Below are 24,385 nucleotides of genomic sequence, written 5' to 3'. Positions count from 1 at the left end.
CCCCATTCCCTCCCGATCAGCTGGGACTCGGGAGGCAGAGAATAGATGGGGGTGGGGCCAATCAGAGTTTTTACTATCGGTTCTCCGAACTACTCAAAATTTCTCTACTGGTTCTCCAGAACTGGTCAGAACCTGCTGAAACCCACCTCTGATTTAGAGGCTTGACAACTGACTCACATGTATGACGGTTTCAGTGTCCCTGGGTCATGTGATCCCCTTTTGCGCTCTTCTGACAAGCAAAGTCAATGGGGGAAGCCAGATTCACTTAACCACCGTGTTACTAATTTAACAACTGCGGTGATTCACTTAACAAATGTGGCAAGAAAAGTCATCCAATGGGGCAAAACTCACTTAACAAACGTCTCACTTAAGCAACATAAATTGTGGGCTCGATTGTGGTCGTAAGTTGAGGGCTACCTGTATGTTAATTATATTTTTAAGACGATGTTCCAGAAATTCAAAAATGGGAATAACAACATGACTGTGCCCAACTTGTGCAATTTATTCAATCTTGGTTGGCAGTCTCCTAATTATAATGCCATGGTCGGCTATTTATTCTGCTGGTATTCTTTTATTTTGCTGTTTATATATTGTTCCTATTGCTGTTTTGGAAGTCTGTAACTCACAGAGAGTCAGGCATGATTGCAGAGGCATATTAACTCCATAAATATGTATGTATATATATGTGGGCCTTTAGTCAATTTTTGACTCCTGGAGACTGCCTGGACTGTTCCCTGCAGTTTTCTTGGCAAGGTTTTCCAGAAGTGGTTTGCCATTGCCTCTTCCTTAGGGATGAGAGAGATTGGACCAAGATCATCCAGCTCGCTTCATGCAGTTTTCTGGTTTCTAACTTGATGTCTTAACCCCGTGATAGCAAATCTATGGCAAGTGTGCCCGAGGTGGCACACAGAGCCATCTTTCCGGGCACATGAGTTCTCTCCCAACTCACCTGCAGCTGCACATGCGCCCACGTCCCAGCTAGTGTTCGGCCCTCTGGTGCACATGCGCGCAATTCAGGGGATCCAGGTGGTCTTCGGAGCTTTCCTGTGCATGCGCGCTCGTTTGTGCATGCCCGTAAGAGTACTTGTGTGCAGCGCGCATGTGTAGATGGCGTTCGTGTGCATGCATTGTGCGTGCGATAAACTGTGCACATGTGCAAATGGTGTGATTGCACATGCAGCGCACGGGGGAGCCAGACAAAACCTGCGCGCATGCACAGATGGTACAGTTGCATGCACAGCGCACGGGAAGAAGCCGCGTGTTAGCGCGGATAGCACGTCCACGTGCAACATGCGTACCTGTTCAGCACTCAGTGATTAAAAGATTTGTCACCACTGCCTTAACCACTACACCAAACTGGCTCTCCGAAATGTATGTAGGTAAAGGTAGTCCTCAATTTACAACCACAACTGGGACCAGAATTTCCATTGTTAAGCAAGGCAGTTCTTAAGTGAGTCAGGCCTGATTTTACAACCTATTTTGCCACGGTTGTTAAGTGAATCACTGGAGTTCTTAAGTGACTCACACAGTCGTTAAGTAAATCTGGCATCCTCCATTGACTTTGCTTTGTTGGAAGCTGGCTGGGAAAGATGCAAATGATGATCACATGACCCTGGAATGCTGCAACTGCCTTAAATAGATGCTGGTTGCCAATCCTCCGAATTTTAATCAAGCAGGATGCTGCAACAATCACAAATGCAAGGACCAGTTGTAAGTCACTTTTTTCAATGCCATTATAACTTCGAATGGTCACTTAAATGGATGGTTGTAAGTCAAGGAGTACCTTTATGTATGTTTTTGCAACAAAACAAAACAGCCCATCCTCTCTGCTTCAGTCCCTTTCCTAAATAAATATGTGCCAATGTACATATTTCATTCAAGATTTAAGACTTGAACAGATCTCCAATCTTGAGGCCCTGAGCATGCTGGTGACAAAAATTTAAATTTCTGTATCTTTAATTTGGCACAAAAAACATAGTATGTTAGAAACCTAGGGCTTGTTGCAACTACAGTGAAGAATGAAAGAAAAAGCAGCAATGACTATAGAAAAGTTACCGAATAATACAATTTGGTGGAGGGCATGGGGATACCGTTACACTGTACCAACACATTTCAACCATTTAGGAGGCTGAATAAATTTAGGAGGCTGAATAAATGAAAAAAATCGGGATTCAGCTAAAAGGCAGGTCAAATCCCACAAATTCTTTGGAATGGAAAGTGGCTTGTCTCCAGTGGGTGCTCCAACAATGTATGTTTTTAAGAAGAGGTTGGACAATCATTTGTCTGAAATGGTATACGGCAATGATGGTGAACCTATGGCACGTGTGCCACAGGTGGCATGTGTAGCCATATCAGTGCGCATGTGAGCTCAGCTCTGGCACGCATGCGCACGCCAGCCAGCTGATTTTCAGGCTTTCTGGGTCTACCAGAAGTAGGGAAACAGGCTGTTTCCTGCCTCCGGAGGGCCTGGAGGGGGTGGGGAAGGCCCGTTTTTCTTTCTCACCTGGCTCCAGATCCTCTCTATGAGTCTAGGGAGGACGAAAACAGCCTTCCCCACCCCCTCGGAGGCCCTCCGGAGGCCAGAAACGGCCCATTTCCCAACTTCCGGTTGGACAGGAAGTGACTTTTTTGCTGTCCCAGCCTCCAGAGCCTCTCTACAGGGCCTACAGGGCCATCACGTGCCAGGAGGGGGGGTCACGTGTGCATGCACAGGGGCGGGGCACATAGAATTATGGGTGTGGGCACGTGAGAGTGCGAACCTCCCCCGCCCCCCCCTCCTGGCACACGATGGCAAAAAGGTTAGCCATCACTGGTATAGGGTTTCCTGCTTGAGCAGGGGTTTGGACTAGAAGACCTCCAAGGCCCCCTCCAACTCTGTTATTCTGTTCTGTTCTAAATGTCTACGGAAATTCTCAGTCATCCAGGTCATGGTTATCCCAAAGATGCTTTTTTCCCCCCAAAAGGCAACTGGACTTTCTTTATTTTTCCTTGAAGACGTTTGGCTTCTCATCCAAGTTCTGAAGAAGCTTCTTGGATGAGAAGCCAAACGTCTTCAAGGAAAAACAAAGAAAGTCTAGTTGCCTCTTGAAGAAAAGCCCTTTTGGGTCTGTTCTGTTTTCCTTTCCAACACGCAAGATTTAGTCCTTGCAGAGAAGCTCTCATGAACTTTGTCCTCCTGAATCCCCTCCAGGGGTAAAATTCAATTTTTTTCCCTACCGGTTCTGTGGGCGTGGCTTGGTGGGTGTGGCATGGGAAGGATACTGCAAAATCTCCATTCCCACCCCACTCCAGGGGAAGGATACTGCAAAGTCCCCATTCCCTCCCCATTCCAGGGGGAAGGATATTGCAAAATCTCCATTCCCACTCCACTCTGGGGCCAGCCAGAGGTGGTATATGCCGGTTCTCTGAACTACTCAAAATTTCCGCTACCGGTTCTCCAGAATCTGTTAGAACCTGCTGGATTTCACCCCTGATTCTCTCCTCTCCTCACTTCTTTCCCTCTCTTCCTCCCCCCCCCCCCCCCCCAATCTCCATTCAGGTTGCTGGATAAGTGAAAAAGAAGCTTGTGATTCCCCAGCTTGTGAGTTTCGCTCTTCGGCTGCCATCACCTTGTCCTGTAGGTGCCGCTCTGATCTGTGTAATGCGAACATCAGCTACGCCAAGCCTGGAAACAGACCTGGTAAGAAATCTGGAGGTCAGAGGTCAGGGAGGAAATGCTGAATGGGACGGGGTGGGTGGGGGGGGAAAGGATGGGGGAAGATTTATGGGTCGCAAGTGGAAGTCACAGCAGAACAATTAAGGTGGCAGGGAAATTCAGGATAGAAGAATCCTCCTGCCCACTCACCCCCCCCATCTCCGCCCCTAGTATTATGCAGATGCTCTTTCACAGTTCTTTCTTCTCCTTCCTGTTTTTATCTATTCTTCTCCTTGCCCTGCAAATCTTGAGAGTCTTTGGTTTTTTTTTCCTTCCCAAGCAAACTCACCAAGAGATGCAGAGCTGGATAGGTGGTGGGAGGGAAGGGAAGGGAGCTGCCTTTGTTTGAGAAGAGCACTTAACTCAGGAGAGACCTTGAGGATGCCGAGAGAAAGCCCAAGCCAGCCAGATCTCTGAGTCAAGCTGATAACTGCATACCAAAAGAAGGGGAGCTGCCTGGCTGCTCTAAGGAGAGGCTTCAGGTGAAAAGGAGAATTGTTGCTCCCAAACAAAAATTTCCCTTTAAAGAAATGTGCTAAGCCAATTTGGGACTTCCACTTTGGCTGACATGGAAGGGTTGGTATGGGTTTGATTTCCTTGGTTTTCCAGTTCTGGAAGTACAGTGGTATTTAACTGGTAGGCAAGCTAGGATCAAAGATTGTTGTTTTGAGTTTCTGCGGCCATAAATCACCGTAGTCTACTTTACATATACAATAATAAGAGGCAGGTTATTTCTAATTTCTTAACTTGCAACTAAAAATGTAAAGGGTGAAAAATGACGGCAAGTTTTGACTTCAAGAGTGCGACGGCTTTAATGCTGTCTTAAGTTTAAAAAGGAGGATACAAATATGTTAACTAAATTAGTATAAAAGCACATGGATATGCTGACCAGTATATGTTCTCATTTTCCTAAATACAGATAGTCCTCACCTTATGACTACAATTGAGCCCAAAATGTCTGTTGCTAAGTGAGACAGTTGTTAAGCAAATTTTGCCCATTTAACGACCTTTTCTTGCCACAGTTGTTAAGTGTATCGCTACAGTTGCTAAGTTAGTAACATGGCTGTTAAATGAATCTGGCTTCCCCATTGATTTTGCTTGTCAGAAGATCGCAAAAGGTAATCACGTGACCCTGGAACACTGCAACTGTCGTAAATATGAGTCAGTTGCCAAGCATTTGAATTTTGATCACGTGACCGTGGGGATACTGCAATGGCTAAGTATGAAAAAGAGTCATAAGTCACTTTTTCCAGCGCCGTTGTAACTTTGAATGGTCACTAAGTGAACTGTTGTAAATCGAGGACTGTTGTAAAATGCAAAGTCCAACTATGATTTTAGCAGCCAAGGCAGAAAAATCATCTTTTTTTTTTTTTTAATTTGATTTATATGCCGCCCTTCTCCGGAGACTCAGGGCGGCTTACAGTGTGTTAAGCAATAGCCTTCATACTTTTGTATATTTATACAAAGTCAGCTTATTGCCCCCACAAACTGGGTCCTCAATTTACCTACCTTAGAAAGGATGGAAGGCTGAGTCAACCTTGAGCCTGGCAAGATTCAAACTTACTTTAATTGCAGACAGCTGATGTTAAATTACAGTGCCTTGTCCGCAGAGCTATCTATCTTCCTCTCTTGTGGCAACAAATACAACTTTAAATGCCTGAATTTCATCATAAAGGCAGGCACTTTTCTTTGCTTCATATCAGATTCCTAATGGGATCCTTGGTTTTACCTCTTGCTTTGTTCCTTCTCTAGATTATTCCCTTGGGAATATTCAAATTTAGAGTGCTTTTCAGACGAAGCTTTTGCCCAACTGCAATTTTCCAAAGTTTCCAGATAATAATCCAATCACTTTGCTAAAAGTAATCAGTTTGGTGAAGCAAATAATAGAGCATGGAGACACTCCCACCACATATGGTAGTATACATACTACCATATGTGGTGGGAGTGCTCAAAAGCAAAAAGTTTTTGGCAGCAAATAAGGAGCTGGTTAGAAGAGATGTTAATGTTCAAAATAGAAGTCAAGCCGGAATTTTTCTTACTGGGCATGACAGATGGCAAATATGACAAAAATGTAACCTATTTAATATTGCATATACTTACTGTGCGCGCGGCCCCATTGCGAACCGGTAATAAAGGTAAGTAGGATCCACCCCTGTATAGCTGTTTAGGAAGTAAAATACTGTATACTTGATATATAATGAAATAGGAGATATGTAAATTTGTATATAGATTAAGGAATATATTACTTATTAACTTGAATTTGACGCAAATGTTAGAAACCAGAGACGTTGAGCAATGTCCATTGTTTTACTTTTAAAACTAATAAAATATTTTTTTTTTTTAAAAAAAATAGAGCATGGAGAGAAATGGTCGTTTTTCTATTGTGAAGCTAGAAAGTTTGGATATTTGTTTCCTCTGTGAAGGATACACAGGGAATGATGATACCTTCTCTTGAGGTAGAGAAGACCTACCAACAAAACTGTTCATTTGCAAAACTAAAGATATCTGGAACAAGAATAGGCCATGTAATCTTATTTATAGGACGGTAGGACTTTTTGAGGCAAGAAAGAGGGACAAGGGGCTAATGAGTCCTGAGTCCTTCGGGAGTAGGGCAGTATATAAATAAAATAAAATAAAATAAAATAAAATAAAATAAAATAAAATAAAATAAAATAATAAAATAAAATAAAATAAAATAAAATAAAATAAAATAAAATAAAATAAAATAAAATAAAATAAAATAAAATAAAATAAAATAAAATAAAATAAAATAAAATAATATGAACGGGAGTAAATTCATTCATGCATACTAATGCAGCTTTCTCCGATTTGCTGGTCTCTGTGAGTTATGCTGACTAGGAATTCTGGAAATTGGAATTCCTGCACTTCTAGAGGACATCTGATTGGATATTATGTTTAGGCTTTTCATTTGGGATGAATTGAAGGGGTTAAATTTCATAGAAGAGATTGGGAAGTCTGTATATTAAAAAGATGATTATCGTGATCTGGCAACCTAAGAATTCTATTCTGTAACTTCTCAAAGCCAACTTATCAGAGATTCTATGACATCCCCCTGTCTCCCTCCTTTCTTTCTTGTCTTGTGAATTAAAGAACCTTCCTTTATTTGGGGTAATATTTCTTGCTGTTTTTAATTTGACACAGAACCCGATCCAAAGATAGAGGGAGCCTAGCAAAGGAAGAAAGGGACCTTCTCACCTCTTGAGGAACATTTTCACTCTTTTCTTCTTATCCCCTCTCCCGCCAATCTCCATCAACCTCCGTGCTTTTGAAGCTGCTTGTCTTCTGCTGATACCAATCTCCAACCACCCTTGACATTCCCCCACCCTGATATTTAAATTAGCCCCGGATTCCAAAAGTATTAAGTAGAACAACGATTAAAATGGAGTTCCACCTGGGACTTTCTCCTTATTCCAGCCTTCTTTAGGGCTTTACATCAAATCCTACAAGAAAAAGAAATATTAATCTCTCATTTCAGCATTGGGCAACGTAAGCGTTGTCTGTCATTCGTGTTCATTTTCTTGGTGGCTGAGCACATTTCAAGAAAAAAAAAAAAAGAACTAGATTCTGTAATCAAAAGTCCTTATAGTTCCCATTTCCCCTTTTACAAAAATATACTCCCCACGCTGCTGTTTTATCATCTCTCCAACGCTTACACACAAACACACACTCCCATCCGCACAGCCTTCTTAGTGTTGTGATGCCATATTATGGCCTTCAAACCTTCAAAACCTATGGGGAGGACATAGGAATGTTGGCTGCAGAGATGAGAAGGTATGGGCTGCTTCTTAGAGGGAGGGAAATGTCCTTTCCCCTGCTTTAATTTTAATTAAAACTTCAGAGGAAAGGGCCAGGAGAGGATGGCAAGAAGCCGATATCGAGGATGGGCAGAGAGCTTGGAGATGGACGTGCAGAGGCCCATAGGCACCTGGAGATGTGGAGGAGGGCCCGAGACTTTGAGCCAAGAGGCTTAGCAATTTATACAGCTATTACATATGGCAAATGGGTTGAAAGAGATTGCTCTTCCTTCTCGGAAACTTGAAATGCTCTCCTCCCTTTTCTCCCATGATAATATGACATCTGTGCTCTCTTGTTTTATCCCTGCAGCCGAGTCCTTGCCTAGTCCCGCCAAGATTGCCTGGATCACAGTAACCTGCCTAGTGATCCTCCTATGTTTCTCGGCATTTCCAGGTATGGCAATTTCAAGGAAAGTATTTTTAAAAAAGAGTTGGCTGCACAAAAGTTGGCTGAATTTGAGATAGGGAAAGTGAAGAAAAGCTCCCCTACTCTCTGAGAATTTCCTGAAAAATACGGTAGCAGCATGTTTAGATGATGTATTTCCATTATATGCAGGGGTGGGCTTCAAAAATTTTAGCAAGGGGTTCACTGCCCGGGTGGGCGTGACCATGGTGGGCATGGCCTAGTTGGTCTCCTGCACCACAGGGGGGGTGGGGGGAGGTATTTTGCCTTCTCCGGGCTCCGGAGGCTTTTCTCGAGCCTCCAGGAGGGCGAAAACAGCCTCCCCAGGATCTGGAAGCCGGAAATGGGCCCGTTTCCAGCCTTCTCAAACTTCCGGTAGGCCCATTTTTCGCCCTCCCCGAGCCTCTGCGTGCGCCCTGCACTTACCTGCATCCAAAACAGGCTGCATGGGGACTCCTGGGAGGGGCAGGGAGGGGTAGGCGGGGCCAGCCAGGAGTGGGATTTGGGGATTCTCTGAACTGCACAGAGTCTTAGCTAGAGGTTCTTCCGAACCCCTGCAAACCCCCAACAGCCCACCCCTGATTATATGGAAAAGATATAAATACTGAGCAGACTCACAGAGTGAAATTTGGGGGCACACTAGAAAAACCAAAGAACCCACCGCTCAGTGCCTCTCCTCTCCTCCTGGCCACTGGTCATCACTGTTACAGGTAGTCTTCGCCTTACGACCACAATTGAGCCCAAAATTTATGCTGCTAAGTGAGAGAGTTGTTAAATGAATTTTGCCCCGTTTTACGACATTTCTTGTCACCATCATTAAGTGAATCACTGCAGCTGTTAAGTTAGTAACCTGGTTGTTAAGTGAATCTGGCTTCCCCATTGACTTTGCTTGTCAGAAGGTCGGAAAAGGGGATTACATCATCCCAGGATGCAACCATCATGAATATTGATTCAGTTGCCAAGCATCTGGATTTTGATCATACAACCACGGGGATGATACGACGGTTGTAAGTGTGAAAAACTTTTAAAACTGACTGTAAGTCACTTTTTTCACTGATGATGTAACTTCAAACAGTCACTAAATGAACTGTTGTAAATTGAGGATTACCTGTATAAGATTCAGACAAGAGATTCCACTGGCTTTGCCCTTGCTTTTTTGGTAGTGATGAAGTATGGTGGCTCTAAAGCAGGGGTGTCAAACTCAATTCATCAGGGTTGTGTGTTTGACTTCAGGGGGCCAGGGTGGGCATGGACAGGGTAAGTGTGGCCAGGTTGATATCACTTGTGTCAGGGGCACCCGTGGTGGCCCGAGTGATCTATCACTGAAAACAGGCTCCCAAGCTCTGTTTCTGGCTGTGACGGCTCCCTGCAACCTTCTGCCTGCAAAAACAGAGCTTGGAAGGACGCACATCAGTGGTGGGTTGCTATTGGTTCTTCCCAGTTCTTGCAAACCGGTAGTGGAAATTTTGAGTAGTTCGGAGAACCGGTAAATACCACCTCTGCCTGGCCCCACCCCCAATCTATTCGCTGCCTCCCGAGTTCCAGCTGATCGGCTAGAAGGAAAAAATCAGGGCTCACTTGACAAAGAAGAGGAAAAAAAAAACAAGACATCTTAGCTTTAAATTGAGAAGCCAAGAAGCCTCCCAACTGATCGGCTAGAACCGATCCGCTCCTTGTAAACTGCTCGGTGATGGTAGATTGGCAACTGAGGCCAAGCTGCCTGAAAGCAGTTTTCAATGCTCTCGGTCAGTGGTAGGATTCAAGTAATTTAACAACCGGTTCTCTGCCCTAATAATTTCTTCCAACAACCAGTTCACCAAACTACTCAGAAAGTTAACAACCGGTTCTCCCAAAGTGGTGCGAACTGGCTGAATCCCACCACTGCTCTCGGTGATGGCAGAGTGGCAAAAAACTGTTTAAACTCTTGCCACGTCGCGTCAAAGGGCCGCCCTACAGCTGATCAGCAGTAAAAGGCAGTGTGATGGTAGACCAGTGCGCTCCAAAAACAAATGGGTAGACCGGAACACTCCAAGAACAAATTGGTAGACTGGTACGGCTCTGCAAGCAGTTAAAAGCCTGGTAGACCAGTACCTCTGCTAAATCCTAAAGAATTGTTTGTCACATGACTATCAAACCATGCCCACAAAATAAGCCACGCCCACAGAACTGGTAGTAAAAAAATTTTGAACCCACCTCTGGCGCACATGGCCCTCCTGAGCTCCGTTTTCACTGGCAGAGGCACCGTGGGCTGGTCCTTTGCTGTTTCCAGAGCAGCCCCACGGGCCAGATCTAAGCACTCTGAGGGCCAGATGTGGCTCACGGGCTTTGTGTTTGACACCCCTGCTCTAAAGGAAAGAAGCAGGCAAATGAACAAGGTGGCAGTGCTAAGGAAGGTAGCCAAAGGAGGAAATTATTGAACAAAAAATTGATATGAAGCCAGAGTTATTCCTTTTGGGTATAATAAAAGGTAATGCAAAGAAATTCAATACATCATGTTCCATATATAATCACCGCAGCCAGAATCACATCCGCCCAAAACTGGAAGCAAGAAAACACTCCATCAAACACATTGATTATAAAAAAGGTGCTAGAATACGCAGAAATGGACAAATTAACGATGGAATTAAGGGACAGAGAGGAAACAGTGTATGATGAGAGGTGGAACAGGTGGTATAATTGGCTTGAAAAGAAGTCTAAAATTAATGTATAGTGAATGTACAGGAAAAATAATAATTGGAAGAAATGTATATTTTAGAGTGTAGTAGACATGTAAATATTGTATACATCATACAAATAAGTAACTATGAAATAAGAATATATATGTTATAAAACAATAGGCCTGTGGATAAATTGAAATTAAGAAAAAATTCCGATAATAGAAAGCTGTAATAGTGTAATTGTGATTTTAAAGGTTAAAAATGTAGAATAAAAATATTTCTAAAAAAAAAAGAAAGAAAGAAAAGTAGCCAACACAGGGAATCTTGCTCAAGGATCCATCAGAATCTGATATCCAAGATACATCTACATAACTACAACCTTGTTTTCAGGCTGTCCTATACCAGGACCTCATAATTATAATCCACATTATCATGAATATACCCATGATTGTTTGCAAGAAAATGTACTTTTTAAAGCAGAACCCGGGACCACATGGGAGCCATAGTTTTGTGCATACAGATAGTCCTTGAGTTATGATCACAATTGAGGCCAAAATTTATGTTGCTAAATGAAGCATTTGTTAAGTGAGTTTTGCCCTATTTTTTATGACTTTTCATGCCACAGTTGCTAAGTGAATCAGTGCATTTGTTAAGTTACTAACATGATTGTTAAATGAATCTGGATTCCCCATTGACTTTGCTTGTCCAAAGGTTGCAAAGCCTGATCACAGGACGACACTGAAAACCGTCATAAATATGAACCAGTTGCCAAGCATCTGAATTTTGATCAGGTGATCCTGGGATGCTGCAAAGGTCGTAACTTGGAAAAATGGTCATAAGTCACTTTTTCAGTGACAATGTAACTTTGAGCAGTCATTAAATGAAATGTTAGAAGCCAAGGACTACCTGTATAGTGTAAAATTGCATTTAGTCATGGATCTGCTGTTGGGCATGCAGAAGGTCCCCGATTCAAATTTCAGCAAGTTTCTCAAGTAGAGTTGAAAAAAACCTGATGAAAATGTTGGGAAACTTTTGCCAATCAGTGCTGACACCACTGAGCTAAATGGATCAATGATCCGATTCAATATAAAAGAGGGCTACTAAAAACTGGGCCACAAAAATCTGAATGACTAGCAAACTGTTGAGTTGTTCAATGGGTTTTTCTAGCTGAAATATAAGGGAGTTTCTTATATGTTCATGGTACAGCTTCTCTGCCCTGTACTTTTACTTTTCCCTTGAATAGCAAAATATTTTTTTTTCTCAAATAGATTACTATTTGCCTAATTTAGGGAGTATATAACATTGGGAAAAAAATACAGAGTATGTCATTGAGGAGGAAATGTCTTTATGTGACTTTTTAGTTCTAAGGCATCGGAAAGTTCATGCAGTGCTACTAAGACCAAAAGAAACTGGAGAACTCAACAAGGTAACGACAGGCTCAGAACTAAAGGATGAGAAAAAACTGCCCAGGCTAGAGGTTCCAGATCTCCAATTCATTCAGGTATGATTCAGTCTGGGGAGGAGCCAAGCCACCAGGAGTCACCATCACTAGGTCTACCAAATCCACTGCAAAAAAACCAGATGACCCCTATATGGCAAGCATTGGAATTTCTGTATCTCTCCGCTGTCATCTAGAGGTCACCTGGAACTCTGCAGGCCAGATGTGGTAGTCCTACCAAAATTTGCTTCAAACCCCCCCCCCCCCGGTCAATCTTAATGGCAATGCCAAGATAGCAGTTATTGGGGTGGCCAGAGGTTTCCTTCACATGCAATTCCAAATAAAGGAGGTTCTTCAGTTTGGCAACCTGATGATCCTAAAGAAGTAATCAGGGACCAAAATATAAAGCTCTAAAAACATGTGCTACTGACTAGAGCAGTGATGGCTAACCTTTTACGTCACCGCGTGCCATCCTGCGTACTGGAAATGGTACGCGAAACCATCCTGTGAGGAATGTGCGTCCCCGCTGGCCTTCGTGCATGTAGGAGCACCGATACCCAGAAGAGCGGCGTTCCATCGCGCATGCGCAAGCCGGCACCCGAACTTCTGGTTTCTGGCACGCACATGCGCCTGATGAACAACTGGCCATCGCGCATGCATGCAATGTAATTTCGGAAGTTAGGGTGCCGGCCTGCGCATGCGCGATGGAACACCCCTCTTCCAGGTTTTGCCACTCCCGCACGTGCGATGGCCAGCTGACTGGCACGCGTGTGTGCACAGGAACGCAGAAGAGGAGCCAGCGAGGCCCCGCATTCCTTGCGGGATGGTTCTGCGTGCCACTTCCGGCATGCGTTCCATAAGTTTGCCAACATGGGACTAGAGTGAGGTCCTTGCCAGTACAGGTAGTCCTTGATTTATGACCACAATTGAGCCCAATATTTATGTTGCTAAGTGAGAGTTGTTAAGTGACTTTTGCCCTATTTTACAACCTTTTTTATAGTTATTAAGTGAATCACTGCAGTTGTTAAATTAGTAACACGCTTGTGAAATGAATCTGGCTTCCTCATTGACTTTGCTTGTCAGAAGATTGCAAAAGGGGATCACATGACCCCCGGAACAATGCAACCATCATTCATGTGAGTCAGCTGCCAAGCATCTGAATTTTGATCACGTCATTGCATTGAGGCTGCAACGGTTGTAAATGTGAAAAATGGACATAAGTCACTTTATTCAGTGCTGTTGCAACTTCGAGCAGTCACTAAATGAACTGTTGTAAATCAAGGACTACCTGTATCAGCTGGAAGCTGGCTTTATCTATAACAGGTGTTTCCAAGCTTGGCAACTTTAAAAGCTGTGAATTTCAACTCCCAGAATTCCCCAACCAGCAGAGGGAACATCATAAGGGACAGAAAATAAGATCAATGTGGAAAGAGTTTTTAATTTCTTGGTACAGTTGAAAAACAACAATCTCCTACCTAAAGCATTGATAGGAATTTTAACTAATCCTTTTCCCTAATCCTTTTCGGAACAGCTTCTCCACGAAGGGCAGCTTTCTAAACTGTGGCAAGGAACCTTCGGCCAGCAACCTGTGGCCATCAAGGCCTTTCCTCCTTTGTGCCACCAACAATTTGCATCTGAGTGGGCCGTGTACAGCCTCCCATTGATGAACCACGAAAATGTGGCACGACTTGTGACTGCTGGATATGGGGGACCAAGTGAAGAACCTTGTGGTCTCCTGGTACTGACACTGTACCCATTGGTAAGAGCCATGGACAAGAATGGGTGAAAGTGATTGGAATTAGGTGTTAAAAAATAAAAGTGATCTTGTATGTGTCTAGGTGCAGGGAGCTAGTTTGGATAAGGCAGTGGTGAAATCTAAAATTTGTTACTACTGGTTCTGTGGGTATGGCTTGGTGGTGGTGGGGTAATGTGACTGGGTAGGTGTGGCCTTTTTTTTTTTTTTTTTACTTTTAAAATGATTTTTTCTACAACCCCTTCGGCAAAGAGTTGTGAAAAAATGCTTTCAAAAGGCTCTGACGATCCCTTGCCTGATCGGCAGCGGCTTTTTTAAAAACTCAGCTTGGATCGTCAGAGGCATTTAAAAGAAAAATAGGGTTTTTTTTCTTTTAAATGCCTCTGACGATCCAAGCTGAGTTGCCTGATCAGCAGAGGCTTTTTTAAAAAAGAAAAATAGGGTTTTTTTCTTTTAAATGCCTCTGACGATCCAAGCTGAGTTGCCTGATCGGCAGAGGCTTTTAAAAAAAAGAAAAATAGGGATTTTTTTCTTTTAAATGCCTCTGATGATCCAAGCTGAGTTGCCTGATCGTCAGAGGCTTTTTAAAAAAGTCAGCTTGGATCGTCAGAGGCATTTAAAAGCCTTTGACGATCCCAGGTGAGCCGCACGATCATCAGAGCCTTTTTTTTTTTACTTTTAAAAGCATTTTTTTCTGCTGAAGAGGGTGTAGAAAAAATGCTTTTAAAAGTAAAAAAAAAGCCTCTGATGATTGTGCGGCTCAGCTGGGCATGGGGGCGGGGGGGGCAGGGATTTTTGCTACCGGTTCTCCGAACCACCCGCCTCCATCACTACCGGATCGGGTGATCCGGTCTGAACCGGGAGCATTTCACCCCTGGGATAAGGCACCAGGTTAGGGAGACTGGGAGTTCTAGTCCCGCCTTAGCCCTGAAAGCCAGCTGGGTGATTTTGGACCAGCCACTCTTTCTCAATTCAACTCACTTTCCAGGATTGTTGTTGTGGGGAAAATAGGGGTGTGTGTTGGATATGTTCACTGCCTTGAATAATTTGTAAAAATAATAAAGGCGGGATATATGGTAAATAAATAAAAATGATTCATGATAAACTTTCACCAGTGTGTACCAAGGTACATAGGTATTAATGTCATTATAATCACATCACCATGAGGAATAGATGTTTAATTTATTTTTTTTTGCCATGGATATTATAGATGTGGAATTTCTAGGAGTAAATTCAACTTTTCTAGATTCTCAGATTGCAAGCTGGTTTGTTTGTTTGTTTGTTTGTTTTGATAAAGAGTACATTTTAAGGTTTTGCTGAAGGATTTGTTTTCAGCTCTATTTCTAAATTAAAATTTCATATAGTAGAGTGGAGTGATGGGGATGAAAAGGAATTGTTAATTGCTAAACTAACTTCAATAGGCAGCAGTATAATCCAGGTAATCCTCGACGTGCGACCACAATTGAGTCCAGAATTTATGCTGCTAAGTGATAAATTTGGTGAGTTCTTTTGCCCCATTTTACGACTTTCCTTGCCACATTTGTGAAGCGAATCACTGCAGTTGTTAAATTAGTAACTTGGGTTTTTAAAGTGAATCTGGCTTCCCTATTGACTTTGCTTGTCAGAAGGTCGCAAAAAACGATCACATGACCCTGGAACACTGCAACCGTCATAACTACGAACTAGTTGTCAAGCATCCAAATGTAAATCACATGACCATGAGGATGATGCCACCGTCATAAGTGTGAAAAATGATCAGAAGTCCCTTTTTTCAGTGCCATTGTAACTTTGAATGGTCACTAAATGAACTGTTGTAAATCGAGGACTACTTGTATTACAATAACACATTTAATAAGCAAATAAGATATGAGAATTTGAGCCATCCTTTCATTGCCCAATCAGAAACAGATGGTCACTGTTTGCAGTTCCTCTCCCTACAATCCAGTACAGGGGTCTGCAACCTTAAACACTCAAAGAACCATTTGGACCCCTTTCCCACAGAAAAGAAAACACTGGGAGCCACAAAATCCTTCCCATGCCTGACTATTTCTTGAGCGGCCACAAAACTAACATATGTAATTTATTTATTTTTTTAAATTTGATTTATATGCCGCCCTTCTCCGGAGACTCAGGGCGGCTTACAATGCGTTAAGCAATAGCCTTCATACTTTCTGTATATTTATACAAAGTCAGCTTATTGCCCCCACAAACTGGGTCCTCATTTCACCTACCTTAGAAAGGATGGAAGGCTGAGTCAACCTTGAGCCTTGGAGAGATTCGAACCAGCAGTAAATTGCAGGCAGCTGTGTTAATAACAGGGTGCTTAGACCACTGTACTACCAAGGCTCGTAATTGAATTAAACATTCAGTTTTCTTCTGAAACTTTTCTTTTATTGGATTTATCCATGGTTGGCCTACTGGAAGTGGAAAAGCTCAATAAATCGCGTGCCGATGGGTGTCGCACATTGGCGGTTGTGGCGCATATTTTGAGTGACAGCAAGCCTCAGCAGAGGGGTGAAAGAGCCACATGCGGCTCCAGAGCCGCAGATTGCTGACCCCTGATCCAGTAATTTCTCTTCCATTCCCATTCTTCAAAGCCTTAATTTGAATATAAATAAATAATCCTATTTAAAAACCAATACTTAACTTTGGATGAAGAGCCACATAAACCTATGTCTATAATATTGATATTCTCAATTGCAATTAATACTGATAGAATTTTTATTTTTCTCTTTTTATCCTCAATACTTTTAAGCTTTCTAGATAATAGTACAGGTAGTCCTCAACTTACGACCACAGTAGAGCCCAACATTTCAGTTGCTAAGCGAAGCATTTTTTTATGATCTTCCTTGACACAACTGTTAAGTGAATAACTGCAGTTGTTCAGTCAGTAACACGGTTCTTAAGTGAATCTGGCTCCTCTACTGTCTTTGTTTGTCAGAAGGTCACAAAAGGTGATCACATGACCCTGGGACACTGCAACTGTCATAAATATGAGCCAGTTGCCAAGCATCCAAATTTTGATCGCATGACCACGAGGAACTTGCAATGGTCATAAGTGTGAAAAACGGCCATAAGACACTTTTTTCAGTGCTATTGTGATTTTGAATTATCGCTCAATGCTGTCGTAAGTCAAGGACTACTTGTAGTTTTATACATTTTAATCATAGTATATAAATATTGCTGCACTGAAGTCTGCTGTGAAATAATACAACCTATCAAGATTTATAACACTACAATAAAAAAATGAAGGAAAAAAGCTATAGCTGAGCATCGGAGGAGCCTATTATCCAAAATTATTCTGTCAGTTTGCTTAATCCGGACACATCCTTCACCATAATCATGACAAGTTGAATGCTGATGTCAACCATCTTGTGTTTGGGCGAGTGGTGGGATTCAAATTATTTTACTACCGGTTCTGTGAGCGTGGCTTGGTGGGCGTGGCAGGGGAAGGATACTGTAAAATCTCCATTCCCTCCCTAATCCAGGGGAAGGATACTGCAAAATCCCCATTTCCTCCCAATCAGCTGGGACTCGGGAGGCAAAGAATAGATGGAGGTGGGGCCAGCCAGAGGTGGTATTTACCGGTTCTCCAAACTACTCAAAATTTCCATTACCGGTTCTCCAGAACTGGTCAGAACCTGCTGAATACCATCTCTGGTTTGGACCTAAACTGAATCAGTTGCATTTTCTTCAAAGGGATCCCTACGGAACTTCCTCAGCCATCACATTTGTTCCTGGGATATCAGCATCCAGCTCGGATCATCCCTTGCCAGTGGCCTTGCTTTCTTACATGAGGAGAAACGGAAGGAAGGTAGGCAGCCAGAATATTCAGCAAGAAGCCATAGGATGATTTTTGTCCTGGAGACTTCCTGATGGACCACTTGTGACTCCTGAGGCAGCATCAGAGGATGGAGCCGGCTGGGTATCATCCACACGTAGTCTTCGATTTACAACAATTCATTTAGTGACTGTTGGAAGTTACAAAGGTATTGAAAAAAGTAATTTATGGCTGTTTTTCACACTTACAACTGTTATAGCATCCCCATGGTCACGTGATCAAAATTCAGATGCTTGGCAACTGACTCATATTTATGACGACTGCAGTGTCCCAGGGTTATGTGATCAAATATTACGACCGTTTGACAAGCAAAGCCAATAGGAAAACTGGATTCATTTAACAATCATGTTGCTAACTTAACAACTACAGTAATTCACTTAACAACCGTGGCAAGAAAGGTCGTAAAAGGGGGCAAAACTCACTTAACAACTACCTCACTTAGCAATGTAAATTTTGGGCTCAATTACGGTCGTAAGTCGAGCACTATCTGTATTTACAAACCCCTCAATTCAATATGTAAACGTTATATTGGATTGAGGATTTTATAATGAAAATGGGAATAGCAACTGCAGGGACGAGCTCTTTTTTATATTATATTATATCTCTACCACTCAGGGAGGGGGTGTCACGGGAGAAGGATCAAATTTCTTATCAGAATTTTTGCTTTTTACCAGAATTACCAGAATAAACTGGAATTCAGCACGGATATCCAAGGGATCTGTCTTGATCATAAAGAGTATCCAATTCTAATAGACTAAATTACTAGATAACATTACTCAGAGAGTAATACCTAGAAAACCTCCTCCTTTTAAAATTTGGCTGGTGAGATACAAGAGAAAAGGTAGATAGGAAAGCAGCACAGACTGAGCATATCTGTGGTGGGATTCAAAATTTTTTACTATCAGTTCTGTGGGCGTGGCTTGGTGGGCGTGGCAGGGGAAGGATACTGTAAAATCTCCATTCCCTCCCCACTCCAGGGGAAGGTTACTGCAAAATCCCCATTTCCTCCCGATCAGCTGGGACTCGGGAGGCAGAGAATAGATGGGGGCGGGGCCAGTCAGAGGTGGTATTTCTCAAAATTTCCACTACTGATTCTCCAGAACTGGTCAGAACTTGCTGAATACCACCTCTGGAGTATATGCTGAGACCAGGGGTGGGTTCTACTTACCTTTACTACCTGTTTGCATCATGCCTACATGCTTTTCTGCGCATGCGCAGATTGCCTATAATGATGTCCAGGTCAGTGGGTGGAGCCTCCCGATGGTTTTCTTGTGAACCGGTCCGAACTGGGGGCAACCCACCACCACCTGAGACATTTTTATTCCTTAATTCTAAGAACTGTGTTCCTCCACTATCACTCCCAAAACATTATTTAGCACCTGGCTTCAGATTCTACTAAAAAAAAAAAAAAGTTAGCATTTTTATTGTATTTATGGACAACATGTATATACAGATTTGATTACTTTTTTAAAAATCAGAGCGCTGTATATATAGTGATGTTCAGTACATGCTACAGTTCTGATATCTCTGCAGACATCATGCTGAGAATATGGGTAAAATATATCTGCTTCTAAGGCTAGCAGAGAAGTCAGCCTTCTAAATGTATTGTTACTTCTCCTGCAAGGAGAGGGAGATTAACTAGAATCAGAAAAAAAAATGGAGATAGTAAATCCTTTTTAGGATCACTTTGGGAGAATGCATGTTAAAATGTTCCTGCCTCAGTTAAACCACAGGGAAGGAGGGTGGTAATCTCTCTGATGTATTTGTTTTCTCCATGCAAATTTTTGCACTCAGGATAATCTGATGCTGCCTTCATTTGATTGTTTTGTTCCTTTATTTCTGAATCTCAAAAAATAGAACATTAATTGAATGTTTGGCTTTAATCTTAAAAGGACTACCAATTTAATTTCTTCTCCCTGATCACACTCCCTAAGTGTGTGTGTACATTTCTTTACATAGAAATGTAGGTAGATATATGAATTCAAAGCAAGAATATTCCAGTACCCCTTTATTCACAATAAAAACAAAAAAAACCAATCTCTTTCAAAACTTTAGCATTTTTTAAGTACAGTTAGTCCTCGATTTATGATCACAATTGAGCCCAAAATTTATATTGTTAAGTGAGACAGTTAACAAAAGTGAGTTTTGTTGCATTTTACAACCTTTCTTGCCACAGTTGTTAAGTGAATCACTACAGTTGTTAAATTAGGAACACGGTTGTTAAGTGAATCTGGTTTTCCCATTTGACTTTGCTCGTCAGAAGGTTACAAAAGGTGATCACATGATCCCGGGACATTGCAATCATCATAAATGTGAGTCAGTTGCCAAGCATCTACATTTTGACCATGTGACCATCCCCAACAGTCATAAGTGTGAAAAACGGTCATAAGTCACTTTTTTCAGTGCCGTTGTAAGTTCGAACCATCACTAAATGAATTATTGTAATTTGAGGACTACCTGAACTGTAAGAGAGGGAGAGGCTTTGTCATAGGTGTTTCTCTGAATAATAACCTGCATTTTAACCATGATATATGGTACTCTACATAGAGCCTCCTCTACTTTGAAATTAACCTGGGAAAAGTTTAAATGAGAAAATGTGTTTTCTTCTTGGATAAAGGGAGGAATCTAACAGTTATCCAAGAGATGTGATTCAGAAGTCGGGGTGAAAGCCACAGTCAAGTCTATTTGGTTCTCGATGTTTGTTTGTTTTTTAATTGAGCTGCTCTACAGCCAGACATGAATGAATCCCATTTTGGCATTGCATCCAGAGATCCTTTCTGACTTTGTTTAGTGACCATTGTTGCATTTTGAAGTGGCCACTTTCATAAATAACACAAACGGGAGTCTATCAATATTTAAAATAAAATAATGCCAGGGCTAATGTTAATGTCAGTTGTGAAGGTGCCTGCCACATCAGTTTCAGTGACTGAGATGTGGTACATGATTAGACAGCAAAATATCTCTTTTGTACTTTTTATTGAGCCTAGTCAAAATTTACTACTTTGGTATCATGCAGATGTTCTATACAACCAGAGCAAACAATCAGAGTTAATGAGAACTGAGATTCAGTGATATTTATAGTGCCAAAGACTTGCCACGCTGGCTGTTATTTGACTGCCAGCAGCTTTCTAGGGTTCGAAGCAGAAAGAAACTATTCTGCCTGATGTCTTTTAACTGGAAATATCTGGGCTTAAACTTTATGAATGGGAAATATCTATTCTTCAGTTAACCTATCTAGGCTCCTTTTAGCTTAGTTCACCTGACATATTACACAATGTCATAATCTGGTTTGAGTTATTACTAAGTGATACTAGGCATTATGGATTTTAACCAAACTTTCCTTACCATGCAGTTTCTTCTCATGATTCAACAAGCCATGTTTAAACAAACAATGGTGTGATGTGTGAATCCAGTCTTCCTTTGTCCACTCTCACTGTCCTGTTCATGGTTTAATAAGGTCATATGTGGTTAAGATGACAACTTTGTTGAAACTTGGTTTTTTCCCATGATGCCAGGCCTGCATAAACCTGGGGTGGCCCATCGTGACCTCAGTAGCCAGAATGTGCTGGTGCGGGAAGACAGGACTTGCGTCATAACTGATTTTGGCTTTGCTATGACCCTCCCTCTGCGACACGAGCATTCAAGAAAAGATCCTGCAGAAGCCATCGTGCACAAGGTACCATAGTTGACATAGAAAGTTCCAAAGAAATGCATATTGTTGAAATGTGATCAATAGCTCTTTTAAAATTCGTTTATTTACATTGAACTTCAAGCCCCAGACATCTAATATCAAAACTCATAAAATGAGAACAATCATCAGGGCACAGTTCAGACAATAGTAACAACAAGAGATTACCCTATAATATTTATTCCAGTAGAGATGCAGAATCAGTATGTCGGATTCCAGCATTGTGTTTGAGATCTGACAGCATCCTGGTAGTTCCATATAGCACTTATCAATAGCACGTTACACTTACATACCATTTCACGGTGCTTTTCAGCCCTCTCTAAACGGTTTACAGAGTCAGCATATTGCCCCCAATAATCTGGATCCTCATTTTACCGACCTTGAAGGATGAAAAGCTGAGTCAACCTTGAGCCGGTCAGGATCGAACTGCTGACAGTTGGCAGAATTAGCCTGCAATACTGCATTCTAACCATGGCTCTTTCTCATATTGTACTGTTTATATACCTACTGTATATAAAATTTGGGCACAACCAGTTCTTGCTCCAAGTAGGCATCATACATAAGCTGCCTGCATCTTTCATTGGTATTTTCTCTAGGCAGGAGCTCAACGCTACGTAGCTCCTGAAATTTTGGATGAGAACCTGAATCTGCAGGATGTGGGCTCTGCACTGAGGCAAGCGGATGTCTATTCCCTGGCACTGGTACTGTGGGAGATCCTGATGAGATGCTCTGCACTTTTCCCAGGTAAACACTTATGGAATTCCACAATTCCCAGCCTGCATGGCCAAAGACCTTGGCTGAGAATTACAGGAGATGATGTCTAGTAGGTTTGCCTTTGCAATCATTTAATTGCCAAGGTCTCTTCCAAAGAATGTTGGGAGCTGTAGTTTGATGAGAATTCTTGGCTCCCGCAATTGGTTGGCTGTAAACTGGAACCTGCTCTTCATGCCAAAAGCAATTGTGGTTTATGTAGAAGAGAAATCATGTCTAGCATTTTAGAGAAAGGTAAATGTGTGCTGCGTAACAGAAGGAGGAAACCACTGTATAATGAAAGTTTCAGTGCAAGCTGGAAGAAAGAGTGTAAACTATCATTGCCTATATCACTTTATTCTTATTGTTGGCTATTTGGATAAAAATGTGGTGTGTGTGTGTGCACATGTGCGTGTAAATGTTCTATTATATTAAAACACATGGAGAAAATTTATCTATGTGGCACAATCAGTAAAAAAAAGTCCTTGTTGTTAGTTGCTAAGTCGTGTCTGACCCATCACAACCCCATGGACAATGTTCCTCCAGGCCTTCCTGTCCTCTACCATCCCCTGGAGTCCATTTAAGCTCACACCTACTGCTTCAGTGACTCCATCCAGCCACCTCATTCTCTGCCGTCCCTTTCTTCTTTTGCCCTCAATCTTTCCCAGCATTAGGCTCTTCTCCAGTGAGTCCTTCCTTCTCATTAGGTGGCCAAAGTATTTGAGTTTCATCTTCAGGATCTGGCCTTCTAAAGAGCAGTCAGGGTTGATCTCCTCTAGGACTGACCAGTTTGATCGCCTTGTAGTCCAAGGGACTCACAGGACTCTTCTCCAGCACCATAGTTCAAAGGCCTTAATTCTTTGGCCCTCAGCCTTTCTTATCATCCAACTTTCACAGCCATACATTGCAACTATATCTATGTAGAAAACAGGAATTAAATCCAATTTGATATTTTCTCTCTATTCTCTGTAAAATAGATTCTTAATTTAGAAAGTCCATGGATGAATGCAGGAGTGTCCTTTGAAGAATAGAAAGGACGAACCCCTTTCTTCCTTATTCTTGGAAGGCTCAGAATGCCAAACCTTTCTGTATTAAACTATTAGTAAAACAACTTAAAGTAAGATTCTAAGTATGGGACTGAATTTGAATCATTCCCGCATCATATTCTATCCCTTATTGGTATCTTTCTTATGATTATTCTGTTGTTTTACCATATATACTGACTGCTTCTGCACTGGAGACAAATTCCTTGGGTCTCTAATCACACTTGGCCAAATAAAGTTATTCTATTCCATTCCATTCAGAAGTAGACACACATAGTTTACATATGGTGCAACTGCAAAATCGTGGTTTGTTTAGCCATACTTTTTAGAATAAAGCACAATTTCTGGGTCCAAACAATACAGTAACCTTATATACTATGCTTTACAAAGAGTGAGACTGGGCAGCATGATGTTTGAACCCAACCTTAGAATCTCAAGAGACAAGGTCACCGGGAAAGGGAAGTAGCAGAGAAAGGAAAATCCAGGGCCATGTGCCGTTTACCTTTTAGTTGTTTCTGCTATTCAGCTGAGCAATACAACTGGCAAAGAATGATTGAAATCTCCTGCAAACCTTACTCAGTTAATCAGCAGAAAAAAACAGTTCTCCCTATCATCTTTTAACTTAGTGTTATTCAAACTTAAGGCTGGGGAATTCTGGGAGTTGTCATCCACATATCTTAAAGTTACCAAGTTTGAAAAACATTGTTTTAGCTGCTCAATTAAATAACTAGAAAATAGCAGAGAAATAAGGCAGCAAGTCCAGAGTGGATAATTCTTAGGCAGATGGGTGTGAGAGATTGTGGAGAAGCTGGAAAAGAAAAAGGTTGGAAAGTAGACCTAAACAATCAAAGAGAAGGCAATTTAGTTGGCAGCTTTATCTTGTAAATAATAACTTAGTCCAGGTGGCAAGAAATAGGGGGAGTGAGCATTGCAAACCCTTCAAAGAGACTGGGCCTGAATTTATGCACTACAACTGAGGGTACGAATTCCTCTCATAGTTTCCCAGATTCTGTACTTACCCAAGGCTAACATTAAATATACCTTACAAGGATGAAACTTTAATATAAATAGATGTGAAGAGCTAAATAAGGGAAATATGAATAACAAAGCAGGTGAAAGATGGAAGATAGAAAAGAAACGTCTTTGAATATTATGGTGACATGGAAAAAAAGTTAAAATAGAGATAGAAATAAGAGGGGAATAATATTATGGATATATTAATATAACAAGATATATGTAATAATAAGAAACAATGAAAATGAAATGTAATAACTATGAGTAGTAATATTATGTCTGTTTGTAT

At 41.8% G+C, this 24,385-nt stretch overlaps 1 protein-coding gene across 1 annotated transcript in view; it reads left to right on the top strand.

The window, feature by feature from the left end:
- AMHR2 (anti-Mullerian hormone receptor type 2) overlaps positions 1-24,385 on the top strand; it is a 50,873-nt gene that overhangs the window by 5,087 nt on the left and 21,401 nt on the right. Inside the window, exons 2-8 of the mRNA XM_034412170.3 lie at positions 3,539-3,679; positions 7,820-7,903; positions 11,931-12,070; positions 13,539-13,766; positions 17,460-17,574; positions 21,117-21,277; positions 21,886-22,033. Of these exons, the coding sequence (XP_034268061.2) occupies positions 3,539-3,679; positions 7,820-7,903; positions 11,931-12,070; positions 13,539-13,766; positions 17,460-17,574; positions 21,117-21,277; positions 21,886-22,033 (1,017 nt within the window). The remainder of the gene's footprint in view (positions 1-3,538; positions 3,680-7,819; positions 7,904-11,930; positions 12,071-13,538; positions 13,767-17,459; positions 17,575-21,116; positions 21,278-21,885; positions 22,034-24,385) is intronic.

Source organism: Pantherophis guttatus, chromosome 2 (assembly GCF_059756535.1).
Source record: "Pantherophis guttatus breed Tessera chromosome 2, ASM5975653v1, whole genome shotgun sequence".
NCBI lineage: Eukaryota > Metazoa > Chordata > Lepidosauria > Squamata > Colubridae > Pantherophis > Pantherophis guttatus.
This window is presented reverse-complemented; position numbering and strand designations above follow the sequence as displayed.